Here is a 23,093-nt window from a genome sequence, read left to right on the forward strand (position 1 = left end):
ATATATATATATATATATATATATATATATATATATATATATATATATTCAGTGTATGTTTCTGCTTTTCATCTGTGAAAGGGAGAGTAGCTTCAAATGTCATTCTTTTTTTTTTGTACCTTACAATCACTGTTGGGGAGTAGTGCATCGCATGTAACGCATTACTGTAATCTGATTACATTTGTCAGTAACTTGTAACTGTAATGGTAAGAAAATGAATGACATGTTATGTGAAAATATAACATAGTTACATTTAAAAAATGGAACTACAAGTGTAAGTAAAACCTTACATGTCACATGGACGCACTCTTTTATATCATCTTGCTAGAAAATGGCTTCGGAGGAGGGAACGAGTCGGTTCGATAGCTGGATCTTCAAAGACTAAAAAAAAAAAAAAAGGTAAATATACCTTCTTTTGGTGCTGCGTAACCAACCTGGCCTATATTTCCATCACAAATGAATTGTTAAAGATCAGTTAATCTCTGACTGGCACATTGCATCTAATTGAGTGAGCTCTCTGTGTGTCTGCCTGTCTGTGAGTGCTCACTCGTAATCTAGGGCAGGGGTCCCTGGAGTGCGGTGCAGTGCTAATTATGTGGTGTCTCATTCTCCCTGTGAGATCCAAGCCGGGGGTCAGAGCTCACACAGGCTGCTCCCTGAGGAATGCCCACAGCCTGCTTCAAGCACACAGCATGTGAAGGACCTCATTACAACTGCTGATTTTCCTCTGCAGAATTTCATCCAGGAGCGGTTAAATCTCTTGAACCGTTCCAGCTTTGCTTTCTGGTGATTTATTTAGTTTTCTTGTATGGTTTTGCGTTCAGATTTAAGTTCTGATCGCCTATGATTTTATTCTACATTTTCTCTATCACTCTATACACCGGGGGGCGTGCAGACACCCGTTACTAGTACTCATTACTGTAAGGAAGCGGTTAGCAACAAGTATTCAATAAATCCACAAAGCTGTCCTCCCTCACGTTTCCAATTGAGTGCCAATCAATGCTAATTAACTTCTGCATTAAGTGTTTTAGAAGCAGATTGGAAGATGATTTTTCTCTCATCTGGAGAGCTGACATTTTACTGCCATACTGGTGCACCAAGGCTGCTTACGGTACTGCCAGTAAATACTTCTTAAAGACAATACTGAGTAAGAGTAAAGCACAACTCTACTATACACACTACCAGTGCTGGGGAGTAACGCATTGCATGTACTGTAATCTGATTACATTTTTCAGTAATTTGTAACTAATCTGATTACATTTTACAGTAACTTGTAACTGTAATGGTTCTTTTTTCATATAGGTAACAAAATGTGGTAACAGATTACATTTTATGTGAAAAAAGACCGTAGTTACTTTTAGTTACATTAACAAAAAGGACTTTGGCTAATGCATGACATTTAAATCAGAAAGCGCTTCAACAGTGCAAATCAAACCTTATATGTCACGTTAACGTGCTCTTCTTGCTAGAAAGTTAAATCACTTTATGTAGACTGTCCAATTAGATTCCCTCATGCCAGCAATCCCCACAACAGCTCAGCAGAGCTGCAGGTCAGAGGGGGGTGCTGTAGCATAGAGTGGAGAAACAGTCCCTGCAGATTTTGCCTCCCTAACCCAGGGGTGCCTGTGATTTTAGGTAAGAATATAAATGCCTGAGACTTTTGGTCCCTTTTCAAAAAAATTACATTATTTGTTAATGTGTTAGTATTCTGGTTGTTAACAATAAATACAATAAATGCACAGTCATTAGTCAAGCCCACGCTCCCCTGACTGTACGACTCACCCTGCACACCAAACAGCGGTGCCTTTACCAGCGGAGAAACTCGGAGACCCCTGGGCTCCCCTGACTGCACGACTCCCCCTGCACACCATGCAGATAAGCCATTACGAGGGGAGACCTAAACGGCCCCCAACGTATGTTATTACTAGGATATAAACACTGTTTGTAATCCATTGCAGTACCACATCACTACCAGACAAGTGTGCTGCTGTGTCAGGACAGGTCCAGCTGGGGCTTTCATTAGGGTAACAGACTGGTACCCCAAACTTACCTGTAAGGGATAATAACAATAACAAAAAATCATGATACAGACTGACTTTTGGACACAAATAATACATTTTTATTAGCAAAATAATCATATCAAATATATATAAAGTACATCAGAACTGCCATTATTATGACAATCGATTTGAATACAAAAACTTGGAAAGGACCCATCCTGATACTGATTTACAGGCAGTTACTGAGAGAATACATAGTGTTGGTTAGTGGGAAGGATAGAGGCCATTCCCTGGTATAGTCATGTTATTGATATACTGCAGTTGCTTTAATACTCACAGTTACAGAGAGGGAGGCCCGTACCCTCACACCGGGCCTGAGAAACAGTAGTACTGGTAATAAAAGGAAATTAGCAATAAAATAACACAAATATTTCCACGGGAAGTTGCAGGTTATACAGTATGTAAAACAAGAAACAAGATTAGGCAAGATTCAACATACCACTAAAAGGGATTTAACAGAATGATACATTCACATGTCCATCAGTGTAAACTGCAGTAAGAAGTGTATTAAGTGCTAAACCAAGACTTTAAATCCATATTCTTGCCTCTTAGCATAAGCAACATTGTCACGGGACCCCTTTATTATAATTTTCTCTGATCTGTCTTTATTTCCGATTTATAGCGTTCTGCATTCTGAATTTGCAGTCCTTTGAAGGGAAGCAAGTTTACCACACAGGGTCATAATCATGAATTCTGCACAGTACGTCTATTGTGAACTGTAAGGTGTGTTTTCCATTTGATTCCATTGGCATTTTTAATTAGTGACACAGATTTGGAAATCTTGTGAAATGGAGAATCTCTAATGGGCTAGGTTTTTGAGTTGTTAGTTAATAATATTGAAAACCTTAATCTTATGTGGTACTAAGCCATTCTGGGGCCAGTGATTCACTTATTTAAGGGCCCAAATTACAGAACTGTATGCAATTGGAAAGCTGTTAAAAAAAACATCATTTTTAAAGTTGTTGCTATGGGAAGTGTTGCCTTTTGGCCTTCCTACACATTGTAATAGTGTTTTATTTATTTACATTCACAGCATTTCAGTTCAGTTTCTGAATCTTGAAAATACATTCCTTGCTCGTTCAAAACCACATAACAACACCACTGCCCCTAGAGACCTGATTCACTCCAGTATGAAATGTAAAGCCTACATCCAAGCTGTCCAATAAGAGTACACTGTAAATTGAAAACAGGTGTTTAGCTGAAACCCAGTTAGAGATCACCATAGAGAAAAATACTGAAGCACTCAGACTGATTGACAAACGCTTTGGCTAGTGCAGGGCTTCCCAAACCTGGTCCTAATAGTTAACTTGAAACCTCCAACTGTTTAAGAGCTGAAAACAATTCAAAAGGTCGAATTAAGTGAATTATTAGTTCAACTAAGGGTTCAGTTAAGTAATTGAGAGCTCAGTTGGAGTGAAAACCAGAAGACACTGGGGTCCCGAGGACGGGTTTGGGAAGCCTTGGGCTAGTGCCTTCCTCAGTGTACCATACCAGAGGTGGCCAAAGTTGGCTCTTCTACTCCTGTTCTAAATTGAACCAATTAAACCAATTAAATCTGCTTAAAAGCCGGATTTAGTGTCATTTTTTTTAACTACTCCTTTGAATGTCATTTTTTGCTTTTGGAATTCTTGCCTTTGGATAGGTGATCCTCGATTATAAAAGTAATATATTTTGCATGTATCTGAAGATTTTTATCTAGTATTCAGGGACACCCAATATATTTAGTGAGCAGGCAAGGGCTCTGAGTGGGTTCAAATGGGCAACACATTCACCCCAGCCGTTCTGCATATAGTCATCTGTCCCATGATTTACTGGGCCACCCTTAAAAAACTGTTGGATTCCTGTATCCCAACTTTCTAAAGTTGGGTAGGTAGACAGGGGATGTTTTATATTATCAGTACAAAATAAACAGTTTGCTGGTTGAGTTTTCTGTTTCGTGTTTATTTGATTGTAATAAAATATATGAAATATATACAGTATACTGGGAGTGCATGAGAAAATATTTGCGTAGTTGTGAAAATCCTGGGTAAGGGCAGGTTACAGAAAACCAACAATTTTTTACTACGGTCTTAAGAATGAACATTATGCTTTGAACTTGATTTCACCACTGTGTTTGGAACGTCCTCTGAATACAGATAGTATTTCTGCATCTTCCCTAGTTTGCACATTGAGAGGATACAGACTCAACACATGCTGACTGTTTGCTGATTCATGGCTTTCTTGCATTTCTCTGTGCACTTGGAATATAACCGAATACAAACTAGATATCAAAATCTGGAAATGTATCTAGAGGTGTGCACAAAAATAAAGATGTTGTCCTCCCCTTGATGGTGTTACTCATCAGCTTTGATTCTAATGAGATAACAGCTCTTAGGTAAATGTCAGCACCACAACACCTTTTAAGATGAACTTATAAATGAATTAATTTAAATTAGAAACCCCTTCCTGTCTGGTGTTATATGTGAAGAATGGTTGAAAGAGAATAAAAAGCGGAGTGTCGTATTGGTTGGGTTTGTTTTAGCACACCTATAGCCTAACTGTTTCCCTATCATTGCGTTTTTGCTTCCTATGAGTTGCCTCTCTGGCTGCGCCTCTAAGTACCTTAGCATCCACTCAGATTACAGTGCATCTTTCACTAAAGACAAGCCCTGTGGGATCAAATGTGGAAATGTTAACAAGTAAATAAAGTCTTTGACTGCATAGTAATGGTGGCAGTGATATTTTCTTCATTAGTACATTCATGCTTAAAAAAAAAAAAGTATTTATTTAATTCAAGAAAACCCAAATACCATGCAGCAAGCGCTGTTTACAGAGCGTGCAGGGGCTCTGCTGTGCAAAACCAAGCTATATAAAGTGCTATATTTATGAAATGCAACTCAATAAAAAATACTGTGGTACGGTTTCCTCCCACAGCCCCGTGAAATGGAGTCGTTGGACTAATTTACCCACGGTAAAACGAGGTAGTCCAAGATCATGTTGTTCAGAGTAGCTTATGATAGGTTTAAACCATAAAAACTGTTTTAAGTATCACAGAACCCCCTACAGCGTTCAATAGAAACGCATTACAGTACTTTGCTGTGTCCTGTGTTGTTCATATCGCAACAATGTATTTTTAAACATAATCCCAATTGTTTCAATACATTTCTCAACTTTTACTTTCAAAAGCAGTGAGGAATACAGTATTTAAAAAAATACACTGCCGCAGCGATAAAGGCAACATGGGCTTCAGCAATGGTAAAGCAATGTGTTTCTTTAGACTCCTTATAAAAGTTTACCTTACCAAAAGTATAAGAAAGTGTAATAGTGAAAGCATGGTGAAGCACAGGTAAGCTTTTAGGTATAGTAAAGCATATTAAAAAGCAAGGAAAACCACTGTAAACTATGGAACATGAATAGTAAATCTGTTAAATGAACATCATTTGAGTTTGATGTTTTGTTTAAGTGGTCCTATGTGTATGCTGCTGTACTGCTGCAAGGTTACTGCATCCCCAATACTGCAGCATCAGTACTGCAGCACATTCTGAACGGGTGTTGTCAGGACTCACTGTTACTGGGTGAGATCAGTTTCATCCATAGTTTGGGATTATCTGATACAGACTCTTTGGGTATGAACGACAGGCATAGCGCATTACAGAGAGAGAGAGAGAGCACCTCAATCCTGACCTGAAGTCCCCGTCTGCCGTTCAGCCCCAGGCCTCTCCCAAACACAGACTGACACCTCACCGGCGCTCGATAAAAATAGTGTCTGTCACAAGCTGAATAAACACTGACAATACAAATCAGAAACTCTTTAACCTGTCTTCAGTGATGCAGTGCTCCACAATGCTTACTAAGAGTTCATATCTGTTGTTTTGTAAATGATAGTTCCATTGTGGAAAAAAATGGATTCTAAAATAATAATAATAACTATTATTACTACTACTACTACTAATAATAATAATAATAATAATAATAATAATAATAATAATAATAATAATAATGTAATAATAATAATACTGTAATAATAATAATAATAATAATAATAATAATGCAGCTGTACAAAGGGCAAAACAACAGTGCAAGCACTAATATAAAAAAATGAATGCAGAGATTCAGTAACTCTGACTCCAGCTTTAAACTAGCTGCATCGCTCATCCTCATCACCGTAGCGACAGCCTGCATCAGTGAGCATAGTCCACAAGGGCTGTTTTGTTTTTTTTTTTATTGCTTTGGCCTCTGTGAGTGCCTGCTGACCTGTAGCTTCTACCGTGGGGAATCACAGAATGTGCAAATTAAAAGGATTTGCAAGGGAGACGCACAGCAGGGATCTACACCAGACCTTACTGTGTAAATCTGGAAGCATCCGGAAGGTATTAGATTTCCAGCACTCTACTATGTAAATATACCCATTACTGACAGGGATTTACATTCCCCTAAGAAGGCAGTTTTATCTGTTGGGACCAAAGCATTCCCTCCACGCTTCAAACCTATTGCTTAATTCCGCTGCTGCCACTACTTGCAGCAGTAGAAGGTTATAAATGACAACTCTAGCTCAGGAGGCAAAAGAGAAAAGGATTTCCCCTCCTAACGAGGGCCATGTACCCTGTTAGGATAAGAGATCTGGATGTTATTTCATCATTTTACAGCCCTGGACTGCAAATGGTTATCCCTGGAGTGTCCCTAAAACAAGGTGGTTGATGCAAATTTTCCAATTCTGTGAAACTCTCTTATAAACTCCAACTGTGGTTTACAGTTTGATTAAACTGATAATTCACTAATTTGGGTAATTCACTGTGCTGCTGACACAAATGGTTGCTGACATGCGCTTTGTAATGACCCTACACTTATTTAAAGTAAATAAGATAGAGATATACAGACAGCACTGTGGTTTTTTCTACTATATCATTTCCAAACTGTTTGTACAAATACGGGTCAGTCACTAAATAAATAGTAAATTGTCATGAATAATTACTGAAGTGAGCCAGTAGAGAAATTTAATTGAGTATAACTGCACAAACTAAAAAGAGGAAAAAAATCAATGCATTGTCTCCTCCTCTGAATTTGCCGTTATATCAGTTGCCTGTCTTTAATCTCTGCATAATCCTTGTATCGTTATGGTATTTAAATCCACACCCAGTGTCTTTCTCTCACTTACTATAAACAGTGCAGAATATATACTATACTGAATTCAATACAAACACATTTTAATCCAAATTTATCAGCATTTGTACTTTTGTACAATAGCAAGTACTAACTACGGCATTCATTTCAAATATAAAAAAGTGACAAAAGCTGCAAATAATTCTTGTATATAGATATATCAGCACTTAATATCCTTTAAACAGTGTGCTTTCTTTTCTGTTGTCAGTAGTAAAATAAACTGCTCCTTCAATATTTCACCTTGCAGTAATTCACTAATTTGGTTGATTCACTGTTTGGCCATGTTGACAGTAAAAAGTCCTCTATTTTCCTGTATTAATATCTGAAGTTTTGTTTTTATGTGTAAGTCAGACGTTGAAATAAAGAGGAAGCACTGTACAATGACAAAAACAAGTTTGTCCAAGTGAATAATAATAATAATAATAATAATAATAATAATAATAATAATAATAACACCATACCTGTGTAATGAATTAATCTCAGTTCTGGTCCCTCACAATGTCCAGTGTGAAACTGTGACACATTTTAATTAAAATTCCCTGTGGTAAATTCATAATGATGGGCACTCTCATTGTGCCAGAGTTCAGCTTCAATGAGGCATTTGGCAGAGTCTGTAAAGCTGGTCCCTTGGCTCTTTCTCAGGCTGCCGATTGGTTGGCATTGTTTCTTGTGTGTTCTCTTTCTCACAGACGACCAGCCCAATGGACAGCCTGGGTGCCCTCGGTTTGAAAAGGAAGTAGGGTTGCTGCTTCCCTGCTGAGATTAATGTGATATCATAAAAATACTACCTACCTAACATGGAAAATATTAACATACTGGTGGAGCCCTCTGTGGCCATCAAGTACTATTGTTTCAATAATAGTAATAATAATATAAGGCCTGATAGCAAGATGCAAACAGCTTTTGTTTAAATGAATATTAAGGGCTGTATTAAAACAATGGCAACAGTAAAACAAACACACAAAAAGAATAGTGAGAAACATCTTCGTTTCAAAGAGGAACAGTTTTGATTTGATTGCTAATTACATACCATTCAAAACGTTGTATTCCTTTCACAGAAATGGGTCTTTGCACTTACAGTCTATAAAGCGCTTCAATTCCAAGTAGTAGTCTGGAGCTTGACATGAAGGAACTCTCAAGCCTTTTAATGAAGTTTCCAGCATGTATGTTTAAACATACAATATATAGACCACAAAATTTTTTTTTGCCAATCTACAGAGGCAGCAAAATATACCAGGACCATTCAGCACTGGTTCACGCTGAGAAGAGTAAAACTCAAATCAAGGAATGTTTGGTCTATTTTTTTTTTTTAATTAAGACCATTGTGATTAGTTTGTAGTTCACTTCTCTCAATTGTTTCAGACATGGTTTATAAGTTTATGCTGTTTTTTCAAAGCACTTTGTGCATAGGGCCTACCAGGCTGCCAGACTTGAACCAGTATAGGAGGAAGCAAGCTGCTCCTGACTATTCGGAGGGTTAGGAACTTGACTAGAAAATGTATTGCCTTGGAAGAACAGAAAGGTTCAGTTTCAGAGCTTCACCTAAAGTAGGGTGCTACTAATTGTATATTCCCACTAGAACTTCCCAGATACCCCCCTAGATCTCTGGCTGGAGTGCTCAATGCTAGCTGAGTTGTGGACAGACCCGGATGTTTATTTCTCATTCAGGCTGGCTTGCAGCTGGGCCTCCAGGGCCATCTTGTCAAAGGTGCGCATGTTGGTCTCCTCTCGCACCCGGTCTCTCACGTGGAAGGAGGCACGTGCCACGGAGCGAGCGCTCTCCAGCACAGCCCTCTTTTCCCGAAAGATCTGCTCACTCTTCTCCAGCTTCTTCTCGATTGACATCAGGAGCTCCTGCCTTCTCTGCCGCTCCTCCTCCTCCACCCTTTGCCTGTTCAGCCTCTGGATCTTCTCCTTCTCCAGTCGACTCTGCACGGCCTTCAAAGCCTTCTGCTGCGCCCTCTCCTCTGCCACCTGAGCTGCCTGCTGTGCTCTGCGTTCCGTCTCCCTGGCCAGGCTCTCCAGGTGCTCTCTTTGTTCCTTCTCCTTCCTCTCTGCAGCCTGCCGGGCCTTCTTGATGTGCCGTTCTTCCTTCTTGGCTTTCTCCCTCAGCTCCTGGTTCCTGCGCTCCTGGATCTGCTCATAGTTCTCCATGGACCTGCTCAGCTTGTCCTCCATAGTGCGCTTGGCCAGCTTCCTCTCTTCTGCCTCCCTCTTGATGATCTCCCTGATCAGGGCTTTGTGCCTCAGCTTCTCTGCCTTGTTGAGGCCCCTGAGCTCCTTCTGCTGCTGGTGCTCGTGCTCCTGCTTCCTCAGCTCGGCCATCGTGAGCTTCTCCTGGAGCAGCTGCTGCTCCTGCTCCAACACCGCCCTTCTCTCCTCCTCCAGGGCTTTGAGGTTGTGCTCCTGGTGGCTCTTCTTCTGCTTCTCCTCCCCGGCTGCTAGCCTCAGTCTCTCCTGCCTGGACTGCTTCTGCCTCTCAGCCAGCTCCCTCCACTTCTCCTCGCTCTCCTCCGCCTGCCGCTGCTTGATGGTGGCCATCTCCTTCTGTTCCTGGCTGAGCCGCCTCTGCCGGCTGGAGACCTGGGTGTGCCACATGCGCTGGCACTGCAGGACAGCGCGTTGCTTCTCCTTCTCCTCCCTCTCCCTGCTCAGCTCCTCCAGCTGCCGCTCGCTGTCCCACTGCAGGTGTGCCATGTAGCGGCTCTGGCTCATGATGTGCTCCTCCTGGTGCTTGGCCAGCATGAGCGCCGCGATCTTGCGGTCCCTCTCCGGCACTTCACTCAGCCCCCGGCGCTTCACCTCCTTCACGATCCGCTCTACCCTCTTGGTGGTCTGCGGCGAGTGGCTCAGATCCCCCAGACTCAGGCTGCGCCCCACTAGGGAGCTCAGGGTGTACACTGTCCGCGCTCTGGGGCTTGATGCCTTCGGCCACTTGTCCCTGCTGTCCCGAGGGCTGTCCCGGGGGCTGTCCCAGCTGAATGAGGAGGCCCCTGACTCCGAGGAGGTCCGCATGGTGGTGCTGGTCGTTGTAGAGTGGCAGGGTTCCCGTTTCTTTGGTTTAGAATCCAGGGAATGGCATTTCCCTTTTTTCTTGAGTTGTGCGGCATGTCCATTTGTCTTAACAGCAGGAATGGCACCATTAGCCGTTGTTGTTGCAGCACTAGTAGCAGGAGCTGGGACAGCCTTTGTGGAAATACTAGACACTCCTCCCCCTGTTGGCCTGCCAGCGGGAGAGCACGGTAGGCTGCTGCTGACTGAGTTACTAATGCGCCTCTTTTCCTCCTTGATAATCCGCTCCCGTTCTTCACGGCATTTCCTGAGTTTGCCCTGCCTCTCTCTTTCATAGGCCTCGAACAGCCCCTCTAATTCCCGCATGGACCGGCCGGGGGCCTCCTTGGCAAAGTCATTGACGGAGCGCTGCAGGAGCACTATAGGCTTGACCCCGCAGCGCGCACACGCCTCCAGGGAGCGAGGGCTGGTCAGGACGTAGCGACTGCCTTCGGCTTCGGAGGAGTCGAAATTAAAGAGATCCAGGTGCAGCTTGGGGGACTGCTCCCTCTGTCTGCCCGGGAGGGACGGTTCCGAGGCGGGGTCTGGTCCATTTCTGCTCTGGGGATCGGGAGCTCGTGAGGCAGCAGTGGCAGAAGCTGCAGCAGCTGAACATTCAGGCCCTGGCTCTTTGCTTTTGCCTTCCTCCTCAGCATCTGGCGGATCCACCATGTCAAAGACAAGCTGAAAAACGATTCAAAACACAGAAAATGGCTGGTTTTAATCAGAAGGGATTATACTGTACTATGCTTAAAAGTGATGCAGTCTGTAGCTAAGGCAACTGGACAGATATAATTGACGTGAGGACAAAGTTTGTATATATACAGTACTGTAAATGAATAGATGATAGTGGCTTTGGGAATTACATAATGTAAGCCACACGCAAATAGCATTACACAAATGACAGGTGTAATCAGCATTTTTTCTGCAGATAAACAATATATATGTATATAAAATCGATTAATATACACATACGTTACACCAACTGTTTTTTTTTTTAAATAACAAACCCTTTAGAGTAGACTACAAGAGCATTCCCGTGCAAATAAAATCACTCCAGCCTTGCCTTCCTCTTGCAACATTACTGCCGCATTGTGTATCCAAAACAAAAAGAAAAATCCGTCTGCGTCTCAGCTAACATAGCTCAGGCGAAACCCGCAAATCATATTAAATAAATGACATTACTGTGTGATAAACTGATAGCCGCACACCGACCTTCCAAGTCGTAGTTCTAATTCTATTTCAGCACCACCTATCTCTGCTCCTGCTGGTCTCCCCGGCTCGCTCTCCTCTACCGCCGCATATCATTACTGAAGCGGAGTGTCAGTGTGTTTGCAGCCAAACTCCCAGCACTTGCCACTGCCTGTCGCTGTGCGATGGTGCTGCTGCTACTGTAACACTGGCTGTTGAGTCGAGAATGTAACCCTTTCAAGGCCGCGGTAATTACCTAGTGTTAATTTGTTGTTGTGCTGCGCATACGGCGCGCTGTGTTCATCAGTGTACTTGTAAGTGATTAATACAGTAATAATGTTCTCATTAATCAATCAAAACGTTTTGAAAACGAATTTGAATGAGTTGAGAACTTCACAAAGACAACATCGTATAATTAACTGGATGCATGCCGAAAATGCGTCGGCAGTGGAACCATGTAGGCCCTAACTAAAAAAAAAAAAAAGTAATATACATTTTTGTAAATCTTTGCATTTACTGTTACATAATAAAAATGTTAGTAAATGCTTAGACTGCTGCGTGCATCTTTATTAAAGTAGCTCAGGCTACATTATCGTTGCACATTGACTTATTTATTGACATACTTTTAAAATAAACAGGTAAAAAATAGCATGTTGACAAGACAACATAACATTGGGATTTCAAAATGAAAGGGGCTGCAATACCCGTGGCTACCACTAGATGGACTGATGACCAGCGTTACAAATGGAACACATTCTAACATATTTCTTCTGGGAAGGGTTTGGGTAAGATCAATTTAAGTACCAAATAATTTTCTCTTTTAAAAAATCGGCACACAAGCTGTATTGATGTAATTTGATGGTTTGACCGTCACCTTTTCTCATCAAGTGTCCGGGTGGGAAAAAAAAGCTTAGAGGTGTTATATGAAATGTATTTTGACCCATTCCCCCGGTTCTTTGTTGCAGATTGTAACTCTTATTTTTTCAGTGGCTGGTTTCTGGCAGTCTCGTGTCTGCTAGTTCAAACTGTCCTCAAGGGGAAAGGCTGAAATAGCAGACTGGCTATAGATCGGCAGGGACTATCCAGTCAGATAGCATGACCTCAGCAGAGCCTTTGTGCAGAGCTCTGCATGCTGTGTGCTTCGCTGTCGATACACTGATTGGGTCCTTCTGGTATTTCACAGCAAGAATTAAAAAAGACCATCATTCCTTTGACTGATGTGCTCTTTAGGAAGACAGAAAATGGATTGGAAACAAGTGCAGTAAATGCAATTAAGTCATTTGCATTGCTCTGAAGCTTACATAGGCTGCAGTGCAAAATAATTGCCTGGCCACTAGGCAATTTAAGTTTTGCAGGCGCAATTATTTGCACTATGCCTATCCTACATCAGCCCCTTTGTGTACATCCAAAACAGTATTTAATTGCAATTTATATTTAATTGCAATTTATAGCCTTATGTACTTTAAAATTAAGCTGTTGTATGACTAAAATGTACCACCAAGGAGTGCTAGAGATCCACTAAAGCACATGACAATTTCTGTGCAACTCAAGACATCAGCAGTGTGCATCAGGAACTAAATTGACTTTTATTCCAAATGGAAATGAGAGCACAATCTTTGTTTTTGAAATAAAATGTAGCCTAGTTAGAAAGAAAAAACTGTTACTTAGAATTTGCATACATATTTATACATCAAGTGTTGAGGGATCTAACATCGTATCTCGTTTCACAATCTATTTTGCATTCATTCAAGTCCAACAGCAGAAGCCAAACAATTGAACACTGTAAAGTGTACATGTGGTGTACAGTATATAGACTATGTGTATGCAGTGTATAGGACGCTGAATGAGGTAATGATTTAAATCCCTGTGAAAGTCTATAGTTCACATTCAGAATCACCTCCCTTTCAGCTCCCCTGACACTTTGAATGTTTTTATTGTGAGATCAGGCTGTGAGATTGATGTCCCTCAATACTTATAGACCATGAGGTGACGTCCAGGTACTGCACTTTCCTTCCAGCGGGTGGAGTATTACTGCAAGCTGTTATCAGAACTCAAACACTCAGTATAAATAGTTACAGTACCTAACTGTATTTTTTTTACTGCAGGGCCAGTTATATTCTACAGCAGCAGTTAGAACAGCAGACAATTAAACTGAAACCCACCCTGTCTCATAGAGTATACGGTACTGGCTTGATTCTTAAATGTTCAGACTGTCTTGAAAGAGGTTTGCATTGGTGGGTTACAAGAAAAAGGGCAGGGTGGGTAATGTCACTGTATTTAAGGTGTATTGGCAATTGTTGCTGGAATAGTTCGTAAGCATGGCAAACAACAATCTAAGCAGACACAGCAATAGAGAATCACACAGAACACACATACTAAGGTATTAAACAGACTAAGGCAAAGTTTTGATTTGGTTCCAGCCTAAGAAATTAAATATTAAAAAACTGTAGTAAGCCAACATTAATATATATCATATTTCTATTTTTGTAATTCATTTATAAATGGGCCCCACAGGAAGTAATTCAATTTTTCCTTATCTGTCTGGTAGAGCCTCTCCAGCTGTAATACATATAGCATTAGATGTTTCCATTCTGCGAAAGCTGGACATTTCTCTCCTTTCCATTGTTTAAGGACGAACCTTTATATTATTCTATATGACTGTCTGCTTACTAGATGTACAGTGACTTATAAAAAAATGTTGTATATTTGAGAATATGTTTGTATTATAAGATGGTATGCATGGTATTTAAAAATGTAATACAAATAATATTAAAAGGAAATGAACTATTACAAAACTAGATAAAGTATATAAAGTATCGCTTTAACATAGTTTGAACTGGGTAGTTCAGAAGAGTTAAACCTTTTATTAACATCTGTGATCAATCCCACGTATTCTCCAATGAACAGCACAGAAACAGCTTCTTATTTACAACAGTCTACATTCAATGACAGTCCTCAATATGCAACTAAACACAAAAAACTAATGTGGCAGTAGTTTTATAAATACTTAAAGCTATTTTATCATTAACACACTACACCTTTAAAAATCTGAAAGTCAGGTGAAGCTTATTGGGTATTGATTGCCTTTATATGCGAGTGGTTTCCATAGAAATGGAGCTATTTCCTGTCATCCAGTTTCTTTGGTCGTTTGCTGTTTCAATTTACTAATTAATGCTTTTCTAAAATCAGCTGCATTTCGGAGCAGCTTTCCTGCAGAGAAGTAGCTGTGGGAGCTGATGAAATGCATATCCTGAGCTGGCTGTGATGCACTCTGTCACCTCCTCCTGTTCCATTGTTCTCCATACTGGAGAGAATGTCTTCCGAGGGCAGCTAGTACTTTACTGAAGATTGAGTTTAAAGCTGCAGTGTCCATCAGTCCTGTAAGATTCTACAGCTATGACGTATTTCAGAAACTAACTGATCAAATAACTCAAGTGTACAGGTCACAACACCTTTTCAACTGGTTTTGAGGAGGTTAGAAGTTTATTCTAGGTTGTATGTTTAAAAAAAACATTTTGTTAATAATAATGTGATACAGTACGAGGAAGGACAGGACTTATTGTGAGACAGATATGAAGTCTGGGATTTAGCACATTCAGTGCAATACAGAAATACACATGCATGAATGAAGCGTGGCTGAGCAGGCAGAATGAGGCGTGAGTCCTTCAGATCAAGCCCTGCAATCCAGCAGGATTTTCTGAATTACAGTGCGTGTACAAGTATGTTATTAACCTAATAGAGGATATTTTTTTTTAATGACAAGACGGAATTATTGTAAAAAATGCCAATTAAATAGTACTCCTCTGTTAGTTCGTGTAACAGTGAGTATTCTAGGCTACATAAAATGCAGCAGAATCCTTTTAATAAAGTGATGATATAATTAGTTGAAGGATAAGTTATAAATACGTATTCATGCTCTTAATGTGTTGTGAATGATTGGGTTACTTAAAGCTGCAATTCCTTATAGAACTGGCTTCAGTTGCAACCTTGCATTGCTGAAATATTGGCTTTGTTATCATCATTAATATACCTGTTGCCCAGCAGAATGTTTAATGTTTAATTTCATTTGGAAATTAATCTGACTAAACTGCAGTTTGCTGGCACTTCTTTTCCGTGTTGACTCTGGTGGATATAGACCTTTTCACAGCTGCACACATGCCCATGGGTTTGGTTTGAAGTAATTGCTGAAGTCCTCCTGTTTGAGGATTCAGAAATTCGAATCTAGTGAAGATTATTGTTTAGTTCCCTGTTGCAGAGCCGGCGTTGGACTCATGGGTTAACCTTACACTGGTGTGATCCCTAAATGCACGATCCTCACTGTTTTTTTGCTAAATTAATGCCCAATTTATGGCACAACAATATTTCCTGAGAAACCACACTGCCTAGTTTTTTCAGAGTAATAATATCAAGATCAGGTATTTTATGCAACTCAACTTAACTGTTTGAGTCAGATTCCCTTTTCCACTGCTGCCTGCTGGTCCTTGCACATTAGTTGCTATGCCCCTTTATTTACACCAGAATGAAATCCCAAAGAACATCAATTCAGGCTGTATCGGGAGAGCGTTGCTAGGGTTATTACTTTAAATGTGTGTGATGCTGAGCCAGTCAAAGGTGGAGTAAGCAAAGACGTTTTTTTTTGTTTGTTTGTTTTTCCCCAAACTTCATTTACAGCACAGACAAAAGAAGCATTCTAAAGGTAAACATAGGAAGAAAACACAGTATTTGAGTTCTAGCAATGACGATGCAGGGTCAGAAGGGATTATGAAAACACAGTATTTGAGTTCTAGCAATGACGATGCAGGGTCAGAAGGGATTATGAAAACAAAGTATTTGAGTTCTAGCGATGACGATGCAGGGTCAGAAGGGATTTTGAAAACAAAGTATTTGAGTTCTAGCGATGACGATGCAGGGTCAGAAGGGATTATGAAAACAAAGTATTTGAGTTCTAGCGATGACGATGCAGGGTCAGAAGGGATTATGAAAACAAAGTATGTGAGTTCTAGCGATGACGATGCAGGGTCAGAAGGGATTATGAAAACAAAGTATGTGAGTTCTAGCGATGACGATGCAGGGTCAGAAGGGATTATGAAAACAAAGTATGTGAGTTCTAGCGATGACGATGCAGGGTCAGAAGGGATTATGAAAACAAAGTATTTGAGTTCTAGCAATGACGATGCAGGGTCAGAAGGGATTATGCTAGTGTATTTAGTTTGGGTTTTGGCCAGGGGTGCCCTTCTGTGTCACTGACAGCCGCCCTCGAGGAGATGAGGCCTGGAATGGCCTAGCCTCCAAGGTGGGGTGGTAAGCTTCGCCTGCTCCCCCGAGGGAGATGCGGAGGGGAGGATGGCGAGGCAAAGAGGGAGCAGACAGGGAGGAGTACTTGAACTAAGGTTCAATAGCAAGGCTGATTGAAAAGATAGGGAGGAATAAGAAACGCTCAGAATGATTGTTTAAGGAGAAAACCTAAGATCATTTGTCTAAAATTTTGAAAAAAAAAATTACAATACTCGGTTACCATAACATGCATCTTCTATACAGGAAAATGTGAGACTTACAAAAAGACGATATTATGTAGCATGTACTGGGATTATTTAGTGAGTTCTGTGTTAAGGCATGGTGTGTGTGATTAGCCCTCCGTATGTCTCTCACGCTTCACCTCTTGAGTTTTGGCTTTAACTCTGATCAATTTGATTCAAGATGGATTACAGGTGCCTCTGTCTGGCCTCACATCAAGCACTGAACTGGAATAAACTGGGAGTTGCTGCACCATCGCAGCTTGGGGTTTTTCTGTGATTGAAACGGCTTATTGCAACAGTGCAGTGGATCCCACCATATTGTCTCTTCCTGCTGTTGCTGTATTTACAGAAACGTCCCAGACCAAGCGGCACTGACCTGTGAAGAGTACTGAACAAAACCAAAGGGAGATTGCTAAAAAATGAAATGGGGTGCTGCACTTAAATGATATATAAAAAAAAAAACTTATGGCATAATTCCTCTTTTGTATTTTCATTTCCTTTATGAAAAATACACACAAGGTAAACATAGTTGTTTTTTAATTTAAATGAATGAGGACAAATGGAGTGAAAGAGTGTGAGTCAGAGGAAAAAAGCAGCATCTGGTTATCGAGAAGAAACACAAAGCAAGGGAGTTGCAGTGGCTTCTGGGAATTACTCCTTGTAACCGGTAAAGCAAATAAGTCAAGTATATTCATGTTTGATTATATAAAAGTGTACAGAAACCCACATTTTTGTGTAATTAGTGACTATATCAACAAAGCAATGAATTTCACAGTATTCATAAGACTTTACTAACAGTGTCATGGTGAAAGACACAGCTTCAGGGTTATAGTGAAGGTGGTGGGACTCACACCAGTTAATTGAGGTTAATCTGGTTTTAGCATTATTTAGCACAAGCTATTGTGAGTATCAGATAGAAGAGTAAATGCTTCATATGTCATCACATTTCCCTTTATCTTTTATGTTTGCCATCATTCTGGGTTCCATTGCAAAAACTAGCATTTTTCTTTAAACCAGCATTTACCTGGCTTTGAGCTTGACATTACTTTCACAAGGAATAAGAGTTGTAAAAGACTTTAGAGATAAGCTACAAAAAAGGGTCAAGTTCCAAAATGAAATACAAACAAAACACAGCCGAAATGTCAACAGCTAACCTTTCACTGTGGGACAAACTTGGCTTTGTTCGTTTTGCAAGCTGTACATTGTCACGGCAGCGCACCCTGAGTCTGGATTGGAGGCGTTCTGACTGTCTGATCAGTACAAGATCAGACTCCCACAGTCAAGGGTGACGCTCTTCAAGGGCTCATGCATTCCCCAAGGTACACTCCAGTGGAGTCACTATCTTAGGGACACGTTAGTTAATGGAATCCAGCGGAGAGCGTCACAGCACAGCCACCATGGTCTCAAAGTGTCCCTCCACCAGGAAAACACATTACGTCTCATCCCTCTGATAAACCTTACAGCACTTCAGCTTGACATTGTTACCACTGTCATCTCTGTATCCAGGGTGCTTGTGCTTTTACTGTGGTGTAAGCACTAATTATGTTTGGTTGGAGTTGTACACACGTCATGTGTGCTGCTTATCGTATGCACCTGGAAACTCCTTGCGTTGTGAACAGGGCTCTCCAGTTCCAATACAGTCAGTAGGGATTAACAGTAATTCTCAGATCTGCGCTAGAGTATCCCTGAGGTTTAACGGTTCGCTCCATGAGTTAAATAAAAATAGCTGTAGAAGTGGAGAATGATACCAGTGTGATTTTTCCAAGTCAAGCTGTTGAAAAGTTGCTTGTCTCCTGAGAAACAGACACTGGCTCTAGGGCTGGGTTTTGTACAGAATTATATTATTTGCGTACCGAAAACATATTGTTTTGTTTTTTCTTATTAAGGTGGTGGGTGTGGGTCAACATTAAATGAGGCTCAACCTGGTTATGGAAATTATATTGAGGTTGTGTGTCTGTCCTTGCCTATGTACGCATGTCACATAGAGATGTCACACATTACTGTATGTGCATACAGTACAGTGAATGTATAGCATGGTGATGTACTTTATCATGATACTGATTCTGTAGCAAGGTTGTGTTAATAGCCATGGTGGGGGGTGTAATATGTTTCTAACATATTGCACTGTTTTCAAGTACATCTGTTTTCGATTAAAATAGCCAATCAGTATAATGATTCCTTGAAAGCATTTTCTCTTTGTTTTAGACTGCAGTTGCTGTGGATACCCACTAAAAAGCCATTATGTGTATTTCAAAATGCCTGTTTGCAAGATATTGGGCTTGTTTAAGTTTTACTTAGCCACCAGTTTTTGAATTCCAGTGTAATTCTTTGTTTTGTTGAAATAAGGGACGAAGGTCTGTCTTTAATTTGTTGAGGAAGCTGAAAATCCTTCGGGCATAAAACATGCAAAGGGCTTTGTAACAGGGCGAGCAGCCCTGTACATTGTTTATTTTTAGATCGGGGTCTCCCCCTCCGCCCCTGTGCAGAGTATTGTTTTTGTTTATTATGATTTATTGTATTTATGTCGGCGAGCGCCGTATGTTTTATTGTATTGTATTTATGACGGCGTAGCGCCGTGTTGTTGTTTTGTTTATTTTTAAAACGTGTCCTGGCAGAGGCGAGATCGGTGCTCGTCCTCTGCCAGGAGTAATAATTAAAACTCGTGCAGAAGGTGGCCATCTCCCGAATTAATTAGGTGATTTAATTTGTTGCTAATCGGGAGATGGTCACCTGTTATAAAAAGCCTGCAGATCTCCAACTCGGGGTGGGTGATAGAGACGGAGAGCGAGAGAAGGTTTATTTAAAAACGAAACTAAAGCATAGCATACAGGAACAGTGACAGCGACTGCCCAGCCTGACCTGTATGGTTTATGGTTTATTTATTTTGGATTTTGTTTAACCTTTTATTTTGCTCTGTGAGCGAGTGTTTTCTGTTTGAATATTTTATTTATTTTTGGATTCATTAAATAAAACGGCGCCCGCGCCACTGCACAATACCTTTTTGTTTTGGTTGTCCCTTCTTCTGCCGTGACGTCAGACCAGTCAGCCATTCCTGTCACAGGCTTCTGTGCCAAACAAGGGGCATTCCAGAAAAAAAGAGGCTACACTAATAAATAATTTTGAATTCTGTTGTAATGGATTAAATCCCTTTTTTAATATTCATTAAGCTTTTCTACACTGTTGTTGGATTATTTAACTACAGTTTAGAAAAGTTTTGACACATAAAAAAGGCTATTGATTTTCACTGTCAAAGCTTCTGGAAATGGGTCCATAATAGTTATTGGATATGTATTATATATTTGAACCCGATAGACTTCTTGTAGAAGCTAAAAAAAAGAGGTGGCGGTTGGGGAAGAAGTAAATTAAGCACGGCACAAAAGAGGGGTAGGTTTACATTCACTCCAGCAGCAGTGCTTTTCCTATAGGAAACACCACTCTGCTGCATGTCTGTATTTAAGTCAAATAGACAAGATATTCAGGACTTGAAAAACAGGGATAGTAATGTTGCTAGCACTAACAGAAGATAAGAAATGGGGACGGACCTACGGTACACTAAATCATCGACATGAAAGGGAAACGGTGTGGCATCTGCGGACTGGAGGAGCGGTTGCACTCGTTAACCAAGGGGTCATGGACGGTATATAAAGGGGACTTAGTGATGTGATCTGTTCCTTGTAATGGTTACGCTAAGACCAAAAGGACCTGTTATTGTGAAACTAACGTGAGTGTTTTGTTTGTTTTGTCTGTCTGTCTGTCTAAAACATACTGTTTGTTTGTTTGTGTGTTTGTTAGACTAGATGGCTAACACGATCCGGAGCTGTCGCCCACGGACAGCACTAAATCCGGACAACACTGCACTACTTGTTCACCATTGTTGCATGTAATAAAATGCACTTCACCACAAGCACTACAGCACTCACTTTGGACTTGTGACCGTGTTTTGTGTGTCTAATTTTGTTATGTACTGTGCTTATTATTTACGGGACTGCAACCCTTTATCATTACTGTGCAATACACATTGCTGTGTATTGCAAGCTCTTTATTTACTGCTTGGTCATCAGACCACTGGGTTACAAATAAACAGAACTCATTTCACCCGTACTTTGTTGTCTGTCTTTTCATTGTGGGATTACTGCACCTGCACTGCACCTGCACTGCACCTGCTCTACACCTGCACACTGCTTACCACTTTGCCACAGGATGCTTTAAAAGGTATTGCAGATACTGCATACTCTTATTTTGCTATTTACTACAATGCAAACTTGAGAGGCTTTATTAAATAATGCATAATGCTTGCTTTTGTCAAAAGGCAAAAGAGAAACATGCTTTTGTCCACAATGGGAAAGTATAAGAAAGACTAACACAGCAGACATTTTAAACATTCCCTATAGATTATCAGTATAGGATAGAGGATGTCAGGCTATTTCCTTATGGAACCTTCCCATGGTAATTTAGCAGTTTCTCATTTGTTTTCCCCATGCTTATACTAAACATACTAAACTGTTGTAAACTGTTCTACTGTTCTCAATGGTTAAGGGCATCACACACTGAATACAACATTGTTTTCCAACTCCATGCCCATATTTAAAAAGTCAGAGTGGCTGTAGCCAAGCACAAAAAGCATGTAATAAATCAGACAAGAAAATAAATGACAAGCCACTGCTCTGGAGTTGGGATGATTGGCATCCATGAGTCTGAGCATCCAGTCTGAGATCCTGCATCATCTGCTGATGCTCCCCCAGCTGTTTTCTTCTTTTCAGTATTGGATGCTGTAATGGATTCATCCTAGTGGCTGATGAACAGTGCTTATTTCACAGCATTTCATGTTCATAAAATGTTCCAACATATTTCAATGGTTACGTGAAAAGCAGTAAATGCTAAATTGTAGAATATTTATGTCCACCTTTTAAATACTTTGTTTTCACCATCAGTGAATTATCAAACAAAATAATAACATAAATAAATGTAAAAATAACAACAGACACCTGAAATGTCTTTTGTACTGGACAGAGCGATCTTTAGCAGGAATATTGCAGCTGGTGTCTTTTTTGTTTAAGGCATTTTAAAGAACTCGTCAATAATGCAAATGTTTGCTATATGTATTTTTAAGTGGTAATCAATATGTATATTTACCTATTCTTTCAGCAATGAGAATCTTCACTGAGAACTACATATTACACGGCAATGGATACGTTTAATGGAAAATGTGAAATCTGTGATAATCATGAAGAAAATACAGCCTTACTGATGCGTTAATAATACTGACATCAGCAAACGACACATACTTACCTCTCTATACAGAGCTTGCTCTTTAGTTGAATGGTAAGATGTTCATTTTCGAACTGTGAGGTTAGCGGTTCACATCCAGCTCTCTCTTCTCCATTCAATCTAATAGGCTGAGATGCCAATCAATCACATTGATTGCATCCAGTATTAAATTAAAACTTTACATTCTTCATCACCACTGGAGCTACTCAGAGATACAAGCTCAGACATCTTTGTTGTACATTACTTCTTTGCGATGTTTCCAGTCCTTGTGAATGGTTTGTATTATTACAATTACTCAGACAAGGTGTGTAATTTAGGTTTTTGATAATGTGTTAAGGTCGTTTTCATTCGATACCTCAACTGTCCCTGGACACTAAAACTGCATATAAATTGCATATTCGTTATTTGTTGTTATTCTTTCTAAGTTTCCTTGGCAACCAAACCAAGTGTTTTTCTCAAAGAACATGTTTTTATGTTTTGATGGTATCTTTAGATAGCAATTAACGTGAGGATTTTAATAACTGTGTGCATTCGATCAGCCCACTAGACAGACTTAAGTATATAGTTAACCTTTGTGAAAATCTTTGATAAAACACAAAATAAATATGTAGTGCAGATTCCTTTGATGTAACTCATTCTGATTAAAACTCTGAATCAGTAAATCTTAATTTTGAATTACTATCCTTTCGTAGGTCTAATTTGCCTTAATAGAAAATGCACACATTGCAGTAAACGGGTATTTGATTTTTAAACTATATTTTATTGAAGTTACTATTTAACTACATTTGCATATCGCTCCTTCCAGATATTTCAATACTGCACTTCTGTCCCATTCTACTGCCACTTTTCCAGCGACTCATGTGACCTG

General features: G+C 40.2%; 1 protein-coding gene across 1 annotated transcript; it reads right to left on the minus strand.

Annotated features, from left to right (window-relative positions):
* Positions 1-1,321: 1,321 nt before the first annotated feature.
* LOC117422196 (coiled-coil domain-containing protein 177-like) lies at positions 1,322-11,561 on the minus strand. Its single transcript, XM_034036908.3, has 2 exons — positions 11,466-11,561; positions 1,322-10,934 (listed from the first exon to the last, which is right to left on the minus strand). The coding sequence occupies exon 2, from the start codon at positions 10,920-10,922 to the stop codon at positions 8,853-8,855; it is 2,070 nt and encodes a 689-aa protein (XP_033892799.3). The 5' UTR covers positions 10,923-10,934; positions 11,466-11,561; the 3' UTR covers positions 1,322-8,852.
* Between the last annotated feature and the right edge of the window lie 11,532 nt (positions 11,562-23,093).

The sequence above is a fragment of the Acipenser ruthenus genome, chromosome 15, assembly GCF_902713425.1.
Source record: "Acipenser ruthenus chromosome 15, fAciRut3.2 maternal haplotype, whole genome shotgun sequence".
NCBI classification, from domain to species: Eukaryota; Metazoa; Chordata; class Actinopteri; order Acipenseriformes; family Acipenseridae; genus Acipenser; species Acipenser ruthenus.